The sequence below is a fragment of the Lynx canadensis genome, chromosome B3 (genome assembly GCF_007474595.2).
Source record: "Lynx canadensis isolate LIC74 chromosome B3, mLynCan4.pri.v2, whole genome shotgun sequence".
Classification (NCBI taxonomy): domain Eukaryota; kingdom Metazoa; phylum Chordata; class Mammalia; order Carnivora; family Felidae; genus Lynx; species Lynx canadensis.
Window position 1 is genome coordinate 4,245,477 of NC_044308.2, and position 21,336 is coordinate 4,266,812.

Consider the following 21,336-nt stretch of genomic DNA (forward strand, 5'->3'; position numbering starts at 1 on the left):
ACTTTAAAAACGTCAGGGAAATCTTATGAGCCCCCGTTGCAGTAACGTGCAGGTGACGGTTGTGGTTAACGGCAGAGGGGGTTTCATCTTAACCCTTGACGGTTTTCATTCAATTCTGTTTTGCTATTTTAAGCAAAGCAAAGTAAAAGGAAACAAAACAGAGGAAGATCCGTCCCAGAAATAATGATGTCCTCATCCTAATGTCTTATTTTACATGTGTGGAAGGCCACCCGAAAGGCCACGAATTCAAGCTAGCGTATTACGTGCTGCGCTCACCATCCCATGTGCCGGGGGCTACTCGGGCCTGGGTCCCATGCTCACCTGCACAGGGCCTCCGCGTCCAGCTGTCGGGGGTTTCTGTGGTCTATGATGATGATGTCGTGATGCTTGTCCAGGAAACAGGCAAGGACAGCCTGGGCCTCCTTGGTAACTGTGCACTTAAACCCTGCTTTTTCACACGCCCTGCAGAATCCATTACACTGGTTATCTTCTTTGGTAAACACTAAAAGTACCTGAATCAAAAAAGTGCGAACACTTTTTAAAAAAACAAGTTGTTAGAACTGTCATTTCTTAACACGCCACAGAAAGCTCCCGGGGCCCGGACGGCAAGCACACAGATGTGAACATAATCTGTTGATAGAAATCTTCGTCCAGGTAACTCAGGGACCGAAATTAGTGCTATTTGAGCTGCTTTTGTCTGGACGTCCAACTGCATGGGCCCTATACTTATTCTTTAGCGAATAAGCCCGCTGGCAGAATTCAACAAAAGCTTGATTAAGCATTTTATCCTGAAACTACTTCAATGAAAACACAAATACTTATTTTAGTTAATAGTAAATTAACTAGACAAGTCCTTCAATGACAAAGACTAATATTTCAGTCAAACTTTTAGATACTTAAAACTTTAAATAGTGTAATTAAACGTTCTGACTCAAGGGTTTATGTAATTCCTCCAAGTTAAAAAAAAAATTACTTTGATGATAAGAGAAGAGACTTCAGGCAGCTCAAAATATAACAGCTCACAACCAACCAAGTAACCCCTCAACCTCCCTTCCCTCTGGAAACCACCAGATTGTTCTCTATAAACCTGCTTCTGCTTTTTGGTGGTGATGGTGGTTTGTTTTGTTTTTCAGATTCCACACGTAAGTGAAATCATATGACATCTGTCTTAGGGGAGAGGGATTAGAAGGTAAAGCTTCCAGTCATAAAATACATAAGACCCGGGACACGATGGACACACGGGGAATACAGTTAATAATCTAGAACAACATATGGGACACTGTTCCATTGTTCCATTCAGACAACATATTCTGAATGGATATAAACGCTGAATCACTCTGTTGTGCGCCGTAGGTCAGCGACGTTTCAATGAAAAAAGTAATAAAGTTGTGATCGATAGCAAAGGACAAACCGTCAGTTAAGGGACGCAGGAACAGCACAAGGTGCAACAGACAGCACTGCGCCTCTGCCCGGGACGACGGCTCGTGGTCCCCGTGCCCGCTGCGCCTCCCCCGTCCTGCCGGCACCCCCACACCCCAGGTCTGGTGCAGGAGCACCCTACTCTGTCCCTTCAGACCCACACGGGCTCTTGAGGGCGACAGGGGTGAGGTGGAGGTGGGGCAGCCTGGGAGAAGGACACTACAAGGCTGACAGAAACCCTGTCCCCCAAGGCTTAGTTCCTCGAAGTTTTCCCAAGGGCACAAATACCACTAATGCAAAGAACTAAGAGCACATTCCTGCCAGCAGCTTTGCACAGGTTTTAAAATGTTAACGGTGAACACGGTTTGTGTGCCAGACGCATCAAGGAACTCTGGAGCTCAATTTCAACTGGTGATTTTGCCTAACATTTTGGATTTGATAATTCATAGATACTTTCTGATGGAAAGTTAATGTTTTGCCCCCTTTGCTCCCCACCCCCCACAATGATGCACATTCTTTTATTGCTGAACCTTTCAAAGTAGGTTGCAGGCATCTCGTCCTCTCTAAATACCTCAATGTGTGTTTCTAAGAAAAGGACATTCTCTTCTGTGACTAGAGTACTATGATCAGGTTTAGGAAATTTAGTGTTGATCCAATACCATTATCTAAAATAGGAAACTATTTTCAATTTTAGGCCCTCGCCCTCCCCCCTCTTTGGAGAAAATCAGTATGTTTAGGGCACAGCATGGTTTCTTACTACCTGGAGTTGATCTGGATGAAATCTCATGGGGCCAAACTGCACGTCAGCAATGGCTACCTGTAAGAAAAAGATGTGTTTTTAAAAAGATTGTTTTAAAGGTAAGTGCCACAGATGAAAGCAAAATTTCTACTCCAGAGAAAAAATTAACATAAATTCAATAGTTGTTACACAGATTCCCAGGGACTGGCTTATAAAGCCCAGGAAAGGTGCAGGAGTATGGAGGGAGAGGTGACAGGAATCTGATCCCGGCTCTTTTCCTAGCTGCGTGTGATTCTAAGTGATTTACTCAACCTTCCTCAGCCTAAATTTCTTGTTTGTTACAAAGATGAAATGAGTTTCCAATATAAAGGGTCCCCCCAAATTAGACACTGAACGAACAGTGGTTCCTTCTATCTTTCTCCTGATGGACAATGAAACCTTACATCCAAAATGGCACAAAGAAAGTGAAATCCAGCTGTTAGAACCGTGCGACAGGTTAGAGTGGGAGAGAGCCAAAGCATAAGAGAATGTTAAAAACTGAGAACAAACTGAGGGTTGATGGGGGGTGGGAGGGAGGGGAGGGTGGGTGATGGGTATTGAGGAGGGCACCTTTTGGGATGAGCACTGGGTGTTGTATGGAAACCAATTTGTCAATAAATTTCATATATATTAAAAAAAAAAAAAAAAAAAAAAAAAGAACCGTGCGACAGCAGAGCCAAGGAAACCCGGTTGAGAAGCAGTCGACGCTTGGGTTTTACAGGGAGCAGAGCGCTCATCAATAATTGCTTATCTATTTGAGAACTGAGAACGAGACCGCACAAAGATAAATGTCACAACCAAACCCCAATGAGTCACGACCATCACAGCGCCAACGGAAGGGCTTATCCTGGGTGTTACGCCAAGAGCTGAGCATCCATCATCTCGCTGAATCTTCACAGTAACACAGTGAGGTTTGCAACTGGAAAACCGAGGTTCCAAATACCTTGTTCAAGGCCACCCACTCAGCAAGTGGCAGCCGTGATTTTGCTGCAAATCCAGGGCCCCTGGAAGGTTTGGGCAGTCTGCACACCTCATGAAGGAGCCCAAGGGAGCAGGAACGTGGGGCTGAAATACAGCCCCAAGTGATGGACGCTGGCACTGACTTGCTACCCAGAGGATACACATTTCCAGAAACACTGTACATACTGGGAGATCACCAGGCCTCCGGGTGATGGTATGATTCCACAGGGGAAGAAAAAAAATCTGCAGTGGAAGACCAAGATGTAGGAGCCTTCCCGCAAGGTATTTCCTACCTGACTGCCCACCTCCAGTCTCTCCCCTCAGGTGGTGATCTGCCCTACAGTAAACACACGGAACAAATCCTGCTCAGTGGTGGTGGGGGGGGGGGGGTCCATGTTTATTTTTCACTGCTAAAAGCTGATGTCTACCAGTCATGGGACACCAGCTTAGTGTCTGATTTGCTTTATGCTAATTTCATCTCTCAGAAGGCCTAAGAAGAATGAGGGCCGCCATTACTGCAGACTAAGATTGAGGGGGATTCTGTGACAGGGCGGAAGGCCGAGGAGAACAGACCTCCCACGGCACCGCCTATCCTCCTGCAGGCCAGCCTGTCAGTGAGGAACACAGCTGGGTACTGAAGCCAGACGTCTTGAGACGTGATCCCAGAGGGCCAGGAGAGTCTAAAAAGAGAGGTCTGGTCTAAATCCTCATACTCCCTCGGTGCACCGAGAAGGAAGGCAAGAGGCACCGAGAGAGACCAATCTGATGAGTTTCTTGCTGGTTTTTACAAAGTTTAAAGGAATGAATGAATGAAAGAACAAGGAATGATACGGACCTACTGCTCGGAAAATACAAGAAGGAAGAAAATGACAGGAAAAAGAGAAGAGAAATCATTTTCGCTGACTTTCTATAGTATGGGGGGCAGTTTCAGAGGAGAAAGCAGACACCTCACAACAGCAGGCACGATGCTGCCATCGCAGGCAGCACTTGTGTCCTTGACCTGAATTGGGACCTGTAGCCTCTGACAGAGGACACTTATGAAACTGGCTATGAAGGGGGCGCCTGGGTGGCGCAGTCGGTTAAGCGTCCGACTTCAGCCGGGTCACGATCTCGCGGTCCGGGAGTTCGAGCCCCGCGTCGGGCTCTGGGCTGATGGCTCAGAGCCTGGAGCCTGTTTCCGATTCTGTGTCTCCCTCTCTCTCTGCCCCTCCCCCGTTCATGCTCTGTCTCTCTCTGTCCCAAAAATAAATAAACGTTAAAAAAAAAAAATTTAAGGGGCGCCTGGGTGGCGCAGTCGGTTAGGCCTCCGACTTCAGCCAGGTCACGATCTCGCGGTCCGGGAGTTCGAGCCCCGCGTCAGGCTCTGGGCTGATGGCTCGGAGCCTGGAGCCTGTTTCCGATTCTGTGTCTCCCTCTCTCTCTGCCCCTCCCCCGCTCATGCTCTGTCTCTCTCTGTCCCAAAAATAAAAAATAAAAAATGTTGAAAAAAAAAAAAAAATTTATAAAAAAAAAAAGAAACTGGCTATGAAGGATCCAGGAGATAAAAAAGAAAGTCTGAAAGGGGAGAAGGAAAACATTTATGAACAGCATAAAAACATACGATATTCTAGGTCACAGAGAAAACCTTGAAACGTATTCCTAAAAGTAAAAATGGTGGTTTTTATTCTTCAGCCATAATGCAACCAAACCAGAAATTAAAAACATTAAGTTTAAACAAAATCGACAAATACCCCCACCCTGAAAATTTTTTACACATTAACTTGTAATTGCTGGGTCAGAGAGAGAAATGCAAACTATACATATAGAGTACCTGGAAAATAATAAAAATGAAAATATCACGTAATGAAAACTTACATGATACTGCTACACTTTACTCAGGGGCCAGACTCATAGCCTTAACTTCTTTTGTCATGAAACAAGAATGAAGTAAATATACAGAGCTTTCAAATCACTAAGTTTGAGAAAGTCAACCATACGAACTGAAGGAAACCAGGAGGACAAAAATTAAGTTGAAGGTAGTAATTCACAAAAATTTAAAAACGTTAGCGACTAGCAAGTTTTAAAAAATCCATGTATGTGTGCATCTAGCGTTGGTGACCAGCTGAGAGACAGGAGAAAAAGTGTGAACGGCTCAGGACAAAGCCTCGTCCTTCCCAGGAAAACAACTCTGAGCACACGGTCCAGACCAAAAGTGGGTTATGAAATAACTTTCACAAAGGACAGTGTAACTTTATGATCTCAACTTATAAAAATAACACACCACTGCATTAATTTTAAGAAATAAAAGAAGTTATAGGTTTTTAAAAGACTATTAATTTTGCCTCAACATGATTTTAGCGATATCATTTTAAAGCATTAATGTTTCAGCAGCTCTATTTGACCACTGAACACTTACTTTATTTACTTAACTAGATTGCATTTTAACCTTACATCCTGTCTACGGGATATATCCGGCTCTCAGGACCTCTGTTGAACAGTGTCCCAGCAGAGCTGGACAACTACTTACCACTGCCCCCCACCCCCCCAAAATAACCACCACCAGGAAATGTGATGACATTACTCAGTGAGCAGACGTCAGCAGTGAGCCCTTAAAAAGTAAACAACTTCCCAACTGCTCTGGAAAAGGGGATCAGAACTATAGAATTCTTGTATTCCTCCTTTTTTCGTGCATGAAAATCACGATCAAACTGACCTAATGCTTCAAAGTCGCAACCCTTTTAATAATAATTTATTGTGCACGTTAATATTTTAAAAGGGAACAGTCATTTTTAAATCAATTTTAATATCACAGGTTTGATTTAATCTTTCAGCTTCAAAAGCAATTGTTATCTTTAGACAATATAGAAATAAGAGTATATTCACTGGCTGCTACTGGTAATCGTACAAATTGTTTAGTCTTCTGGATTTTTAAATATTTATGTATTTATTAATATTTATTATTAAAGAGAGATTGTAAAAAGTCTATTTGTATTTTAATAAGGTAATATTTGTAAATATGGCTGACAGAAACATGAAATAAATAATAAGGAATTTTGACAAACCACCTATCAGATTTCTTTTGTTTGCCTAACTGACCGAACATTCACAAGTGACAGCAAGGGGCACCTGGGTGACTCAGTTGGTTAAGTGTCTGACTTCAGCTCAGGTCATAATCTAGCAGTTCGTGAGCTAGAGCCCCACGCTGGGCTCTGCCTGGAGCTCAGAGCCTGGAGCCTGCTTCGGATTCTGTGTCTCCCTGTCTCTCTCCCCTTCCCCGGCTCACGCTCTGTCTCTCTCACTCTCAAAAATAAACAAACATTTAAAAAATTTAAAAAACACAACCGAACAAGAAAACAAGTGACAGCAGAAGGCCAAACTAGGGTTAGGAATCTGGATCATGGGTGGGAGTGGGAAAGAAAAGAGATACATGATACTAACCAGCCTAAAATTTCTGTTCCCCCAACCCTCCCTATCCCTTACCTGCTTTTTTTTTTTCCCCTGTAGCTCTTAATCGTCATTTGCAAAACTTCATATACTATTTATCCTCTTTATTTTCTGTCTCTCCCACTAGAATGTAAGATCTATCTACAGGGATTTATCTGCTTTATTCACTGCTGTACTTCCAACACCCAAAAGAGTCCCTGGCACATGGTAGGCATTTAAGAAACCTTTTTGAGTGAATGTTTACTCAACAGCTCATCTTTCTGAATCAATCGTTTATCTAGAAATCAGTCATACTAGTTTCTACGTACACATGTATATGTAACACAGCACTTCCAGTTTTCAGAATATTTTCATGCATACTTTATTTCATGAGGGGACATCAAGGAAGGAAGGATTTTTTATGAAAGCCTAATGAGTACTAGGAGCCACAAAAGAATCATGTGATCTTTTTCCTACATTCCCTTTATTAGAAACAAAGTGAATGCTGAGATCAACTTATATTGATTGTATACAAACCTAGGAACTATAGAGCACAGACATAAATCAAGAGTTTGTCCTCAACCAGCCTATCCCTCCAGATTTTCCCTGTACTTTGCCTGGCCCTCTTGTCTTTCTTTCTCTGGGCAAAGAGTGCCCAGTTCTCTTAACCTGGTCAAAAGAACACAACCTAGGCAAGAGTCAGGAGACACCAGTTCTTGGGGGGGGAAGAGTCAAAATTAATCCAGACATCTGTGGATTACCTACTATTGTGCTTTAAGCCAAGCACAGAGCTAGATGCTGGGAGCGCAAAGAAGCGCCCACCCCTGGCCTTGAGTAGGAGAAGAGGCAAATGTACACAATGACAACATGGGAGAGTTTTAATAGAGAAAGAGGGAGCCTATTATGTGCTCAATACTCCGCTTCCAGTCCTATTTAAATCCAATTTAGTCCTTACTCTATGAGTCAGGCAAGCTCGTTAACTCCATCTCATTGATGAAAAACTAAAGCTCAGTGCAGTGTGGTTAAACGCTTGGTAAGTGACAATGGTGAGAACAAGTCCCAATTCACAGGGACTGGATTCCTGTGGTCTTTTCGTGCTCCACTGGGGAAGGCCTAAAATCACCCGACCCTAGCCTAGATCTAGAAAAATAAGACCAAGAACCCAGAAGTCAGCATTCGCCCATGGTTTCCCAGGCATTCAACATCCAACTGAGAACAAGACAGACGGTGTCTCTACCTACCAGGGGGAGATGTGATGGAAGAGTAACTGGGGTGCTATTTTGAATCAGAGTCCAGGAAGGCCTCTCTGTGGCAGCAATGTGGAATAGGAGATCTGCATGATAAAGGAGCCAGACATTCGAGGCACAGGGGAAGGAGTGCCAGACAGAGGAAACGGGGTGCATGGGACCCATGGTGGGAACGGGGAGCATTCGAGGAAAGGACAGGGAAGAGGGAGGAGATGAGGTCATGGCTAGGCAGGAGCCAAAAGATGCAGAGCTTTCGAAGCCAGGACAAGAAACCTGGGTTTTATCCTGAATTTCATAAAAAGCACTAGGGAGTTTTATACAAGGAAATGATAGGATCTGATTTTTATCTTTATTAAAAAATTTTTTTTTAAATGTTTATTTTTGAGAGAGACAGGGCGTGAGCAGGGGAGGGGCAGAGAGAGAGGGAGACACAGAATCTGAAGCTGGCTCCAGGCTCCGAGCTGTCAGCACACAGAGCCTGATGCGGGGCTTGGACCCATAGATGATGAGATCATAACCTGAGCTGAAGCCGGCTGCCCAACCGACTGAGCCACCCAGGTGTCCCCCTCTAATTTTTATTTTTTAAATAGACCTCTTTAAACGGATCCCCTTTATATTTTAAACAGATCCCCGGTGGGGAATGGACAATGCGAAGGTGACAGCAAAGGCAAGGAGACCAGTGAGGAGGCTTCCACAGTCCAAGTGAGAGAGGACGGCAGCCTGGCCCAGGAGTTGCCATGGAGACGAGTGCGTGGTTTTGGGCTGTTTGGGAGGAAGGGTGATCAGGACCCCCTGACGGACAGGACGTAATCAAATCTACTGGCTCCCAGACCAGAGTTCTGGTATCTGACTTGCAGTTTTATTTCACTGTTGCGTGGAAAGTTGGGGTTATGCAAGGCATCCTGGTAGAAGCTGGTGCGGGTCGGCTTGGTCCTTTCCAGATCCACCCACAAGATGGCACCAGGACCCACCCCGAAGCGGAGCTCCTCAACTGCTCTCCCAGGTACTCCGAGAGCCGCCCAAAGGCTCCACGTCTATCCCAACTGTTTGTGTCTCTTTTTTCTCTCCTTACCTGTTCTTAATTGTCCCTTCAGTCAACTTAAACGGCAAATATTTACAAGGGGCCTTTTATGTTTCCCCATCTGAATGCTAAAATCAAGTCACACGCCAGGGCAAAACCGTTCGGAGGTCCTTTTTTCCCAAACTCATATTGTTCAGCAAAAAATGGTGTCTGGATTAAGTGAACTATTTAACGTAATGCCCGACTGTGAGGAAATGCCCAATACGTTCTAAAGGACCCACAGAAAAGATTTTCCAAGGAGCTTCTGCTATGAAACTACAAGTTGCCGCACATGCACACATGTAAGGCATTTTTACTTTTTTTGTTATTTTTTTTTGATGTTGTTTGAGAGAGAGAGAGAGAGAGAGAGAGAGAGAGCGAGCATGTGTGTGCATGCTAATGGAGGAGGGAAGAGAGAGAGGAAGGCTCCCAAGCGCGGGGCTTGATCCTGCCGACCATGAGATCACGACCTGAGCCAAACTCAAGAGTCGGACACTTAAGTGACTGAGCCACCCAGGCGCCCCTGAAAGGCGTTTTTAAAACTGCATTTTTCCAAAGAGCCAGTTTCTTTCAGAGCACTAAGGTAATCCCTAATAAGAACCATTAACTTCACGCTGCCTTGAAATAATGTAAGAAATAGAACCTACGTCTTAAATATCATACTCGTGTACTTGGAACGACGGACAAATAAAGATTTTCCCCAAACCCTGAAGCAACACTGCCTCTGAAGGTGAAACAAGAAAATTGAACAGAAAAAATGAGAACAGCCAATTGTAAGATAACCAACCTTAAGCTTTTTTTTTTTTTTTTAAATGTGTCCCTGAAACGTAAGAATCCTCATATCCCAACTCGGCCATCTGAGGTGTAACATCTCGGAGGCCGAGGACCCACCTCTCCTCCACCCCTCAGAAAAGAGGAGCCGATCACTTCAGCATCATCCTGTCAGAATGAGAGGGGGGGGGTGGTGACAGGCTGCCGGGGGAGGGGAGCCAGAGGCTCAGAACTCCCTCCAGGAGAAAAACGCAATCCAGCGGGTATAGATGATCCCGGCACGGACAAGAAGTATTCCTGGCTGTGAGTTAACAAGTGAGCGTCCTGCCTCTCACTGGGTGGGTGTTACGTTTATCGCCGGTGTCCATGTCACATGCTGCACAAACGACAGCGAGCCCCGTTCAGGAGGCTCCCGGCTGCCCGCCCACCTGCTGACTGCTGCTGGCACCCGGACGGCTTTCCGAGGCTTTCCGGGGTCAGCCGATGCACCTCGAAGATACCCGACGGGACTACGCTAACAACGACCACGCCCATGATAGAACGGATTATGTAGAATCACCCAAGCAGTCCCTGTGACCAGTGTTCCTGAGGTTGGACAGATGGGGGGTTACACTCTGGCCCCTGGCCCCTGAGAAGCTGTGTGTCTTTAGGCAAGTTTCTCCACTCCGCTCAGCCTCGCCCAGAAAACCGTGACCGCGAGGACAAAAGGAGGACTTGACCCGGTCAACTGCGCCACAGCGGGCATCTACCGGCGCTAGCGGAAGGGGCCGCACAGGCATCCCCGGCCCCCCTGCGCTGGCTCTACAGCAGCCAAGAGATCCTTAGCAGGTGTGGCGGCGACCCACGTGGCTTTGGCTAGAAGGCGGGTTTCCAGACTGAACGGTAATTCGACAAAGTCTGCCAGAGCCCGACCGCCCGACCGCCTTGCTGCATCAGAGCAGGACACCCTCTGCACGCAGTCCGCGGCCCCACTGGGGGCACCATCTCCCACAGGAGCCCTGTCGCAGGGCTCCCCGAGTATTTTCACTGACCTCCACGGTTTTTCCTAAGTAACACTGAGTTCTTTAAAGCTTCTTTTTGGAATACTTTCACTACCAATTATGTCTAATTCTAAACTGCAAATAACCAGCACTGGAAAATCAAGGGAGAAGTTGTTTTCTTATGTCCCAAAGAAGACCGAACTTGGGGTCTGAGAGGAGAAAGCCCAGGGCAGAGAGGAAGTACACGGCAAAGGTCTGACATCAACAGAGGACGCGAAGAAGGCCCGAGGCAGAGGAGGCCTCGGATCAAGAAGATTAGGGATGGGGGCTGGAGGGGGGAGGATGGCTGGGGCCTTGGCCCCAAGCTTCAGATAATCCCTGCCTCCCCTGTCACTGCAAAGAGCGGTGACGGCCCAGGACAAAGTTTCCCAGAAGGATGTGTTCTGCCAGGGATACTCTTTTTGAGGGTCTTAAGGCAAAACCTTGAGCACAAGTTACCTGGTATTTCTATAGGAAAACGTATGTTTACATCCTCCAAACATCCTCCCAATACATTTTAAGACTTTTTTCCACAGTTTTATGTTTACATCAAAACTAAAAAGCAGGTACAGTAAGGAATATCCTTTACCCTCATAATGTATAGCCCTCCCTCCCCATCATCACCACCACTCACCAGAATGGTAGTTTGTTGTTGTTTGTTTTGTTTTGTTTTTTACCAAAGATTAACCCACATTGACACATCATAATCAGCCCAAATCCGTATTTTACCTTAGGCTTCCCTCGGTGTGGTACATTCTGGGATGCAAACAAATGTATAATGATATACATCCATCATTATAATATCATAAGGAGTGTTTTCACTGCCCTAAAAATCCTGCCTATTCATCTCTCCCACCTCCAGCCACCACTTAATTTTTTGTCTCCAGAGTTTAGCTTTTTTCCAGACTGTCATATAGTTGGAATCATACAAGTACGTAGCCTTTCCATATTGGTTTCTTTCACTTAGTAAATGCATTTAAGGTTCCTCCACACCTTTCATGGCTTAATAGTTCATTCCTTTTTAGTGCTGCAAAACATTCCACTGTCTGACGTATCCGTTATCCATTTACCTACTAAAGGACATCCTGGTGGCTTGTAAGTTTTAGCAATTAAGAACGAAGCTACTATAAACATCCTTATGCATGTTTTTGATTGGCTGCTATGTTTTCAACTTTCTTACGGTTGAGTTTTTTAAAGCTCTTTGTATATTCTGGACAACAGTGGTTTATCAGATACATCTTTTGCAAATATTTTCTCCCAATCTGTGGCTCATCTTTTAAAGCTCTTGATGTTGTCTTTCATTGGGCAGAAGTTTTTAATTCTAATAAAGTTCAGTTTATCAGTCATTTCTTTTACTGATGTTTTATCTATTCATTGCTGTTGTATCTACAAAGGCATCACCGCACCCAAGGTCATCCAGATTTTCGCCTCTAGAAGTTCATAGTTTTACATTTTGCTTTTAGGTCTGTAATTCATTTTGAGTTGATTTTTGTGAAGCAAATAAGGTGGGTCTCTAAATTCATTATTTTGCACGTGGATGTGCAATTGTTCTAGCATCATATATTGAAGCGACTATCATTGTTCCATTGTACTGCCTTTGCTCCTTTGTCAAAGACCAGGTGACTCTATTTATGTGGGTCTATTTCCGGGCTCTCTATTCTGATCCACTGATCTATTTGTCTATTTTTTTTCACCAATACCCCAATGTCTCAATTACTGTAACTTTCAGTAAGTCTTTAAGTCGGGAACTGGTCACCAAGCCTGGTTCTTCTCCTTTAATATTGTGCTGGCTATTCTGGGTCTTTTGCCTCTCCGTGTAAACATTAGAGTCAGTTTGTCAATAACCATAAAGTAACTTGCTGGGGATTCTGACTGGGATTGCACTGAATCCATAGATCAAGTTGGAAAACACTGACATCTTGACAATACTGAGTTTTCATACCCACAAATATGGAATATCTCTCCATTTATTTAGCCCTTCTTTGATGTTGTTCATCAGAATGTTGTGGTTTTCCTCCTACAGATCCTACACGTATTTTATTAGATTTATACTAATATTTTGTTTGTTTTTTGGGGGGTACTGATATAAATGATAATTTGTTTTTAATTTCAAATTCTCCTTGCTTGTTGTTAGTATACAGGAAAGCAAGTGACTTATATTAACCTTGTATCCTGCCACCTTGCTACAATCACTTGTTAAGTCTGTCAAAAGCTAGTTTTTCTGCTGATCGTTTTGGATTTTCTACATAAATGATGTCATCTAGAAACAGAAAGTTTTAGGTCTTCCTTCCCAACTGTACCCCTTTTATTTCCTTTTCTTGTCTCACTGCATTAGCAAGAACACCCAGTATGATGCTGAAAAGGAGTGGTGAGAGGTGACCCATCATTGCCCTGTCCCTGATCTTGGCAGGAAAGCTTCAAGTTTCGCATCATTAAGTATGATGTGAGCTACAGGGTTTCCTTACCACGTTGAGGAAGTTCCCCTCTATTCCAAGTTTACTGAGAGTTTTGTTTTGTTTTTCCATGAATCAGTTTTGGATTCTTTCAGGTGCTTTTATTGCATTTATTGATATGATCATGTAATTTTTCCTTTTTAGGCTACTGATGTGCTAGATTACATTAACTGATTTTCTAATGTTTAACCACCAGCTTTGCTTACCTAGGATAAAGTCCACTTGGTTGTGGTATATAATTCTTTCGATACTTTTTTTTTTTTTTTTTTACTTGATTTGCTAATACTTTGTTGAGAATTTTTACATCTATGCTCATGAAAGATATTGGTCTATAATTTCCTTGTAATCTGGCTTTGATATCAAGGTAATGCTGGCCTCACAGAATGAGTCAGGAAGTATTCCCTCTGCTTCTACCTTCTGAAAGAGATAGTAAAGAATTAGTATAATTTCTTCTTTAAATGTTTGGTAGAATTTACTAGTAAAGCCATATAGGCCTGGTACTTTGTTTTGGAAGGCTATTAATGATTGACTTAATTTCTTCAAGAGATCTAGGCCTATTCAGATCATCAAGTTCTTGTGTGAGTTTTGACAGTTTGTGTCTTTCAAGGAATTGGTCCATTTCATCTAGGTTGTCATATTTGTGGGCACAGAATTGTTCACAGCATTTCTTTATTACCCTTTTAACCTCCAAGGGATCTGTAGTGAAGTTCCCTCTTTTATTTCTGATATTAGGAATTTGTGTCTATTCTCTTTTTTAGCTAGCCTGACTCATCAATCTTACCGATCTTTTCAAAGAACCAGCTTTTGGATTCATTAATTTTTCTCTACTGATTTCAATTTCACTAATTACTGTTTTAATTCTTATTATTTCTTCTGCTTACTTTGGATTTAACTTGCTCTTCCTTTTCCCCCCAAGTTTCGTAAGGTGGTAACTTAAGTTACTAATTAAAAAACAGATGTTTATGTTTATTTGTTTTTGAGAGCAAGAGAGACAGAGAGCACAAGCGGGGAAAGGGCAGAGAGAGGGAGACACAGAATCCAAAGCAGGCTCCAGGCTCTGAGCTGTCAGCACAGAGCCCGACGCAGGGCTCGAACCCACGGACCGCAGGATCATGACCTGAGCCAATGTTGGACCTTTAACCGAGTAAGCCACCCAGGTGCCCCATTAGTTTACTAATTTTAGATCAATCTTCTTTTTTAGTATATGCATTCAACGCCACAAATTTCTAAGCACTGCTTTGCTGTATCCCACAAATCTTGATAAGCTGTGTTTAATTTTCATTTTTGAATTTCTTTTTGAGATATCTTCTTTGACCCATATGTTATTTAGAAGTGTGTTGTGTAATCTCCACATATATGGGGATTTTCTGGTTATCTTTGTTATTACTAGTTTAATTTCAATGTGGTCTAAGCAGACACTGTAGGATTTCTATTCGTTCAAATCTGTTACAGTGTAATGGCCCAGAACACGGTCTATTTTGGTGAATGCTCTATATGAGTTTGAGTGAGGGAAAAACATGTATTCTGCTGTTAGATGAAGTCGTCTGTAGATGTCAATTATATCCAGTTGATTGATGGTGGTGTTGAGTTCCATTACGTCCTTAACTGATTTTCCGCCTGCTGGATAGGTCCATTTTTGAAAGAAGCGTGTTGAGGTTCCTTACTACGATAGTGAACTCGTCTATTTCTCCTTACGGTTCTATTGGTTTCTGTCTCACTCGGTTTGATGCTCTGTTGTTGGGGGCATACGTATAAAGGGTTGTTATGTCTTCTTGGAGAGCTGACTTGCTTATCATTACGCGGTGTCCTTTTGTCTCCCTGATAACTTTCCTTACTTGGAAGTCTGCTCCGTCTGAAATTAGTGCAGCTGCACTTGTTTGCTTTTGATTAGTGTTAGCATGGCATATCTTTATCCATTTAATGTGTATGTGTCTTTGTGTTGAAAGGGAGTTTCTTGTAGACAACGTATTTTCTTTCTGATATTCACCATGGGAATCTTGTAAAACTCCCAGAGGCAAACTTCACAATACTGTGCGCCCTCCTCTCATGTCACGGTCCCTCAAAAGGCTCTACTTCTCTCCGAGTTGGTGCATTAAGCCTCCAGCGATTTATCGATTACAGCCCAGGCTTTCCTACCCCAGCACTCCTGAGTGGCTTCCATTCCTGAGTCTCTGGTAGGCAGTGACTCCTTGTATTCTCCCGGCTCTCCAATCTTGGGGCCACTGTGTCTTCCCTTATGGATTTAAGAAGAGCTACGGGGCACCTGGGTGGCTCAATCGGTTAAGCGTCCGACTTCGGCTCAGGTCATGATCTCGCAGTTCATGGGTTTGAGCCCCACGTCGGGCTCTGTGCTGACGGCTCGGAGGCTGGGGCCTGCTTCGGATTCTGTGTCTCCCTCTCTCTCTGCCCCTCCCACCTCATGCTCGCGCTCTCTCAAAAATAATTAAACATAAAAAAAAAAAAAGAAGAGTTGTTGATTCTTCGGTCTCTTCAGCTTTTTACTTATCGTTAGGACAAAACGGTGATTCTCAAGCTCCTTATGTGCAGATCCAGAAACTGGAAGTCCAATACATTTTTAACAAAATGATGTGCAGGAAAGGTCTCAAGTTACAATCCAAATACCCTCGTTACAACATCAAGTAGTCAAATCGTACAAGCATTCTGGAAAGCACGGAGTGGCAAAGGGGACGTGCATGTCCCAAAGCTGCTGTGCAAAGGAGGCCTCCGAGCACCACGCGGCCGCTCTCTGCCTTCCTCTGCCTTCCTCTGCCTTCCTCTGGGTCATACAGGAGGGCAGGCAAACTGCTCTCATCACTGCATCCACAGCAGCCGCTTGTCAATACCCACAACATTTGGTGATCAGAAAGCGATGTTTTAAGCATTTACGTGCTAACGTGTTACAATATTATTGCATAGAGGGCTTCAGTTAGTCTCAATTATGCTTTAGGAAACAGGTTGGAGGTTTGAGTTGACTTATAACAAATTGTCAAAGTTTCCCACTGAGACGAGTTAAGTAATGGCTCCTAGTTGAACTTTTCACTTAGAGCATGTGATGTTCAGGAACTCATTACTGAGGTTAAGCCAAAAATGCCTGTACCTGCATACCCTATGACCCAGAAGTGAGAATTTGGGATCTATTAACAAAGATCTGTAAGGGATATGTGCAAAGAAGTTTGTCCAGAGTTCTGCATAGTAGCAGAGTTGCAGGCAATATGTGTATATCTAACCAGGAGACAGTAATATGCTGGATCTTAAAAACATACGCTAAGCAAAAAAAGAAACAGAATGAGATCTGTAATACAATACCATTTACAAAAATTAAAAATACATAATAAGCACATAACAATACATACTTTATAACAACACACAAAATGAAATAACATATACTAAGCATATAAAAATGATGATCTACAGTAGGCAGGGAGGGAAGTGGAATGGAGAAACATAAAAATAACCAAACCACAAAAAAAGAGTAACCTTGGGAGTAGGCAGGGATTTCTTTTTTTTTTTTTTTATTTTTAATTTTTTAAAATTTACATCCAAATGATTTCAGGAGTAGATTCCTTGATGCCCTTTACCCATTTAGCCCATCCCCCTTCCCACAACCCCTCCAGCAACCCTCAGTTTGTTCTCCATATTTGAGTCTCTTATGTTTTGTCCCCCCTCCCTGTTTTTATATTATTTTTGTTTCCCTTCCCTTATGTTCATCTGTCTTGTCTCTTAAAGTCCTCATGAGTGAAGTCATGTGATTTTTGTCTTTCTCTGACTAATTTCACTTAGCATAATACCCTCCAGTTCCATCCACATAGTTGCAAATGGCAAGATTTCATTCTTTTTGATTTAGGCAGGGATTTCTTAAGCATAAACAGCACTAACCATAAAGGAAAACCTTGATAAGTTAGATTTTAAAATTAAGAACTTCTGTTCATCAAAAGACCCTAGTAAGGGAATGAAAAGGTCAGCCATAGGGATACCTGGGTGGCTCAGTCAGTTAAGTGCCTGACTCTTGATTTCGGCTCAGGTCTTGATCTCACAGTCGTGAGATCCAGCCCCACATCAAGCTCAGTGTGGAGCATGGAGCCTGCTTGGGGGTCCTCTCTCATTCTCTCTCTCTCTGCCCCTCCCTGCTCGTACTCCCTTGTACTCTCTCTCCCTCTCTCTCTCAAAATAAATAAATAAACTTAAAAAAAAAAAAAAGAAAGAAAAGGTCAGACACAGAATGGGAGAAGGTATTTACAACACATATGACCGACAAAGTACTCATACTTACAATATACAAAGAATGCCTGAAGATGAGGAAGAAATAACCAGACAAGCCACATGGAGAGAGCCTTGCACACGCAGCTGATGCTAATATGCTAACTACTGGGCGGGATAATTCAACCCTCTGAATCAGAATTCAGCTAGGAAAAGAAATCAAGCTCATCAAGGATTGTTAGGTTCCAGCAATTTTTAAAGAAGGTATGTAAGCAGGAAATTTGAACAGGTATTTTAAATGTTACAAAACACATAAACAAAGATCACTGGCTCAAGTCACTTCTGTTTTTTTAAACATTTTTATTTTATTTTTTTACTTTTGAGAGAGAGAGAGAGGGAAAGTCTCTACTATTTTAAGAGAGTTCTTGAGAGAAAATGGAAGAAGAAGCGTCTGCATCTACAATTTGTGTATCTACGAGGGGAAATGAGTTACTTACGCAACTGCCACACAGAAGAAAGCTTTGTTTCCATAGAGATTATGACACAACTGATTTAGGCCTTAAATTAGAATATTCCGATTTGAATTGAGAAATGATCTTTTTGTCTAAATGAATAGTGTATTCAGTGCGAATAAAAGCTCCGCACATCTGCTGATATCATTTCCTCTTTACTTCAGTAATAATAATGAGAAGACATCCACACAAGTCCTAAAAAGGAATTCATACACCCCAAATTTCACAAGTGCCTGAAAAATATATGGGGGATGACATATTTCTACAGGATGTACAAAAATACTGGCCATAAAGAACATAAAACATTTCAAAACAGCTTTCTGCTCACTTCACGACTATTATAAACATTCTCTTGTATTAAGGATCTGAACAAGAAGACACAAGTCAGTTCTGTCTACCTTCTGTCACTATGGCCTGAATTCAACAGGTAAGCTGTATAGTGGGGGGGGAATGAGGAATCCATGAAATTATTAATCGAAAGCCACAAAAACATCAGAATGGTAAATTTCAAAAGGAGTGAATGTGTGGTCCACAAATAAAGTACACGTAAACCCTTCAGGGGCCCCACGCTGCCCTAGATAAAGCCTGGCTCTGACAGGGCATTCCAGGGTCCCGTAGTGTCCGCCCTCGTGACTTAGAGCCCCCTCGAAAGCCCACGCATCTTACTACCGTGCCACGGCCATGCGGCTCACCCGGCACGACACAGTCCTGCTTTTTCTTCCTCTCCTCCCTCAATTCCTCCTCATCTTCCAAAACTCAAGCATGCTGTGCCTGTGGCCTCCGTCTGGATGCAGGGTCAAGCCCATGTGTTCCGGAGGCATCCTCGGCTGACCTTCATCACGGAACTTTAGTCCCTGTTACCCGGCCAGCCTGAGCTTCTGGGTTCACGTTCATCAGACTGGAGCCCACACAAGCACAGTGCTCGGTAACCGCTGAATGATTACTGAATAATTGACAGGCCCGACATTTCCTCATGTTCTGATAATACGTATTCCTGAAGGAAATAACCTAAGAATAAAAGGATAAACAATCCCGGGCAACAGAGTAAAAGGAAGATTGGCTAGGTTTCCTGATAGGCTTATATTATAAATCATTCTGTTCTGGTTCTTTTTTTTTTTTTTTTTTTTTTTTTAAATTAAGGATTTTTTTTTTTTTTAAATTTTTTTTTTTTTTTCAACGTTTATTTATTTTTGGGACAGAGGGAGACAGAGCATGAACGGGGGAGGGGCAGAGAGAGAGGGAGACACAGAATCGGAAACAGGCTCCAGGCTCTGAGCCATCAGCCCAGAGCCCGACGCGGGGCTCGAACTCCCGGACCGCGAGATCGTGACCTGGCTGAAGTCGGACGCTTAACCGACTGCGCCACCCAGGCGCCCCTCTGTTCTGGTTCTAATTCACTGTGAAATCTCTCCAGCTGAATGGATATTCTAGCTCTTTCTCAAAGGTCTCCACACGAATGATACAATCTTTAATTTTGTTACAGTTGAGCATATCCTCAATTAACCAAGTATTCAAAGTTCTGTTTGATTAGATTCTTGCCCGTTGTTTCTCTGGGCATTTTAGCTCCCCGTATCGATTGCTATTTTCAACTACATTCTCTTCAGCTATCATAGAAAGCACCTGACTTCCTTTTGAAAAACAACTGTTTTCCATTTGAATTATAACATATAATAAGAAATGAATCACAGTATTGGTTTTGAGCACACATCACTGAATCTGAAAATAAAGCACGCTGCACCAAAAGCAGGAAGCAAGGCTTCCAGTTCGACCGAAGGCACAATGTTCATATAAAAATGTCAAGATATGACCATGTGATTTTAGAGAAAAATGTGTAAGACCAGTAACAGACAAAAGCAAACAAATGTAGCGATGAATAATAAATTTTGGATGTACACCTACCTACACTTAAAATGTCTTTAGGTATCCAGCTAAAGGAAACTTGAATTTTATCGTGCTGATTTAACAGTGTAAGAAAAGTATCCCAATAAAAAGAATTATTAGAAATGGAGAAAGCATCACACTTACATGGTAGTGATAAGGCATCAATGGAAAACATGAAATTCTAATTACCCCCGGAAAATGAAACGAAGGCAGACCACTTCTGCAAGTGGCTGGCTCCACTTATCACATGTTAATTTTCCCTAAATAGTTTCCAGTACACAGCTGGCTGAAGCACTTGGGGGACACGGATTCCCAGCACACTGAAAACTCGTCGAGAGGATGGCACAGGGCCCGCGTCTCTACCCCATCACACGGGGCCTGAGAAAAGACTGGTAGCAGGAGAGAACAAGTCGGAATGTGTGGTTGTGTGTTTAGGACCTCTGAACTTTGATGAGCTCTCCTTACTCCAAGGCCGAGCAATCACCTGGGGGCATCTGAACTGTGGTGGGTCTAAGGACAGGGCCCCGTCAGGGATCTGAGGAACTTCCCGGCAGAACCCGCTCCCAGAGGTGAATGTGCTCGGGGACATTCGACTCAGAAAACAAGAGCCCGGTAGTAAAGGACAGTGCAGGAAAGCAATCTGGGCAAGGCTTTACCTTCACTGCCCTGCCGTACACTTAAGATTCTGATATTCTCACAGGCCAACAGTTTGCTTCTGTAATTGGTAGGTTCAAAATGCAGGGCTCTCCTTGCGGGGTAACCAAAAAAGTGATTTTAAGTCATTTTCCCACTTTAAACCTGTTTAATGGAAACAGTGCTTGCTCCACTCTTAAAACTGGGACAAGTCTCGTCAATCTTCTCCTGCTGACTCTTTCTTAACACAAAGTCCCAGAGATGGATTTTGTTAGTTCCCTAGGGCCGCCAGAACACACGATCACAACCTATGTGGCTGAAAACCCACGGAAAGCTATTTTCTCACAGTGTGGGAGACCAGAGGTCCAGAATCAAGGTGGAGGCAGGTCTCTGGAGGCTCCGAGGGAGAAAGCAGCTGTTCCCTGCCTCTCTCCTGGCTTCAGGTGCCTGCCAGAGATCCTCGGCTGGTGGCCGCACCACACAATGTCCATCTGGCGTCACGTGAGCTTCTGAGAAGGACGCCAGTCATTGGATTTAGGGCCCAGCCTAATCCAGTACGCCCTTATCCCAACTGGTTACATCCACAAAGACTCTGTTTCCAAATAAGGTCACATTCTGAGGTTCCAGTGGACATTAAACTTGGAAGGACACTATTTAACCCGTACACTCATTAAGTCGCAAATACAGCCTCAGTTCAGTAATTAAAAATGGTTAATCCACTTCATTTACATAAAGATCAAATTGGGCAAAACTACAGTATATTTCGTGGGGGTGGAGGTGACAGGGAGAACATAAGAAGGCCTTGTAGGGTCCTGGAATGTTCTATTTCTTGATCTGTGTGCTGGTCACATTTACAAAAATTCATCAGGTTGTACGCTTAGGATTTCTGCGTTAACTTTCAAAAAGCGTTTACTTTCAAAAGAAAGCAATCTGCCCAATCTCTGAATAGCACTTCAGTTTTCATTTGCGGAAAAGCCTTCTCTCCAGCAGTGGGGCTGGTCACG

At 43.4% G+C, this 21,336-nt stretch overlaps 1 protein-coding gene across 2 annotated transcripts in view; it reads right to left on the bottom strand.

Moving 5' to 3' along the window:
* Positions 1 to 21,336, bottom strand: part of PDE8A (phosphodiesterase 8A) — a 155,540-nt gene that overhangs the window by 79,310 nt on the left and 54,894 nt on the right. For both annotated transcript variants that reach the window (XM_030317300.1, XM_030317299.1), the window contains exons 2-3: positions 2,180 to 2,236; positions 322 to 512 (exon numbers count right to left, since the gene is read on the bottom strand). In XM_030317300.1, coding sequence (XP_030173160.1) covers positions 322 to 512; positions 2,180 to 2,206 — 218 coding nt within the window. In that variant the 5' untranslated portion in view covers positions 2,207 to 2,236. The remainder of the gene's footprint in view (positions 1 to 321; positions 513 to 2,179; positions 2,237 to 21,336) is intronic.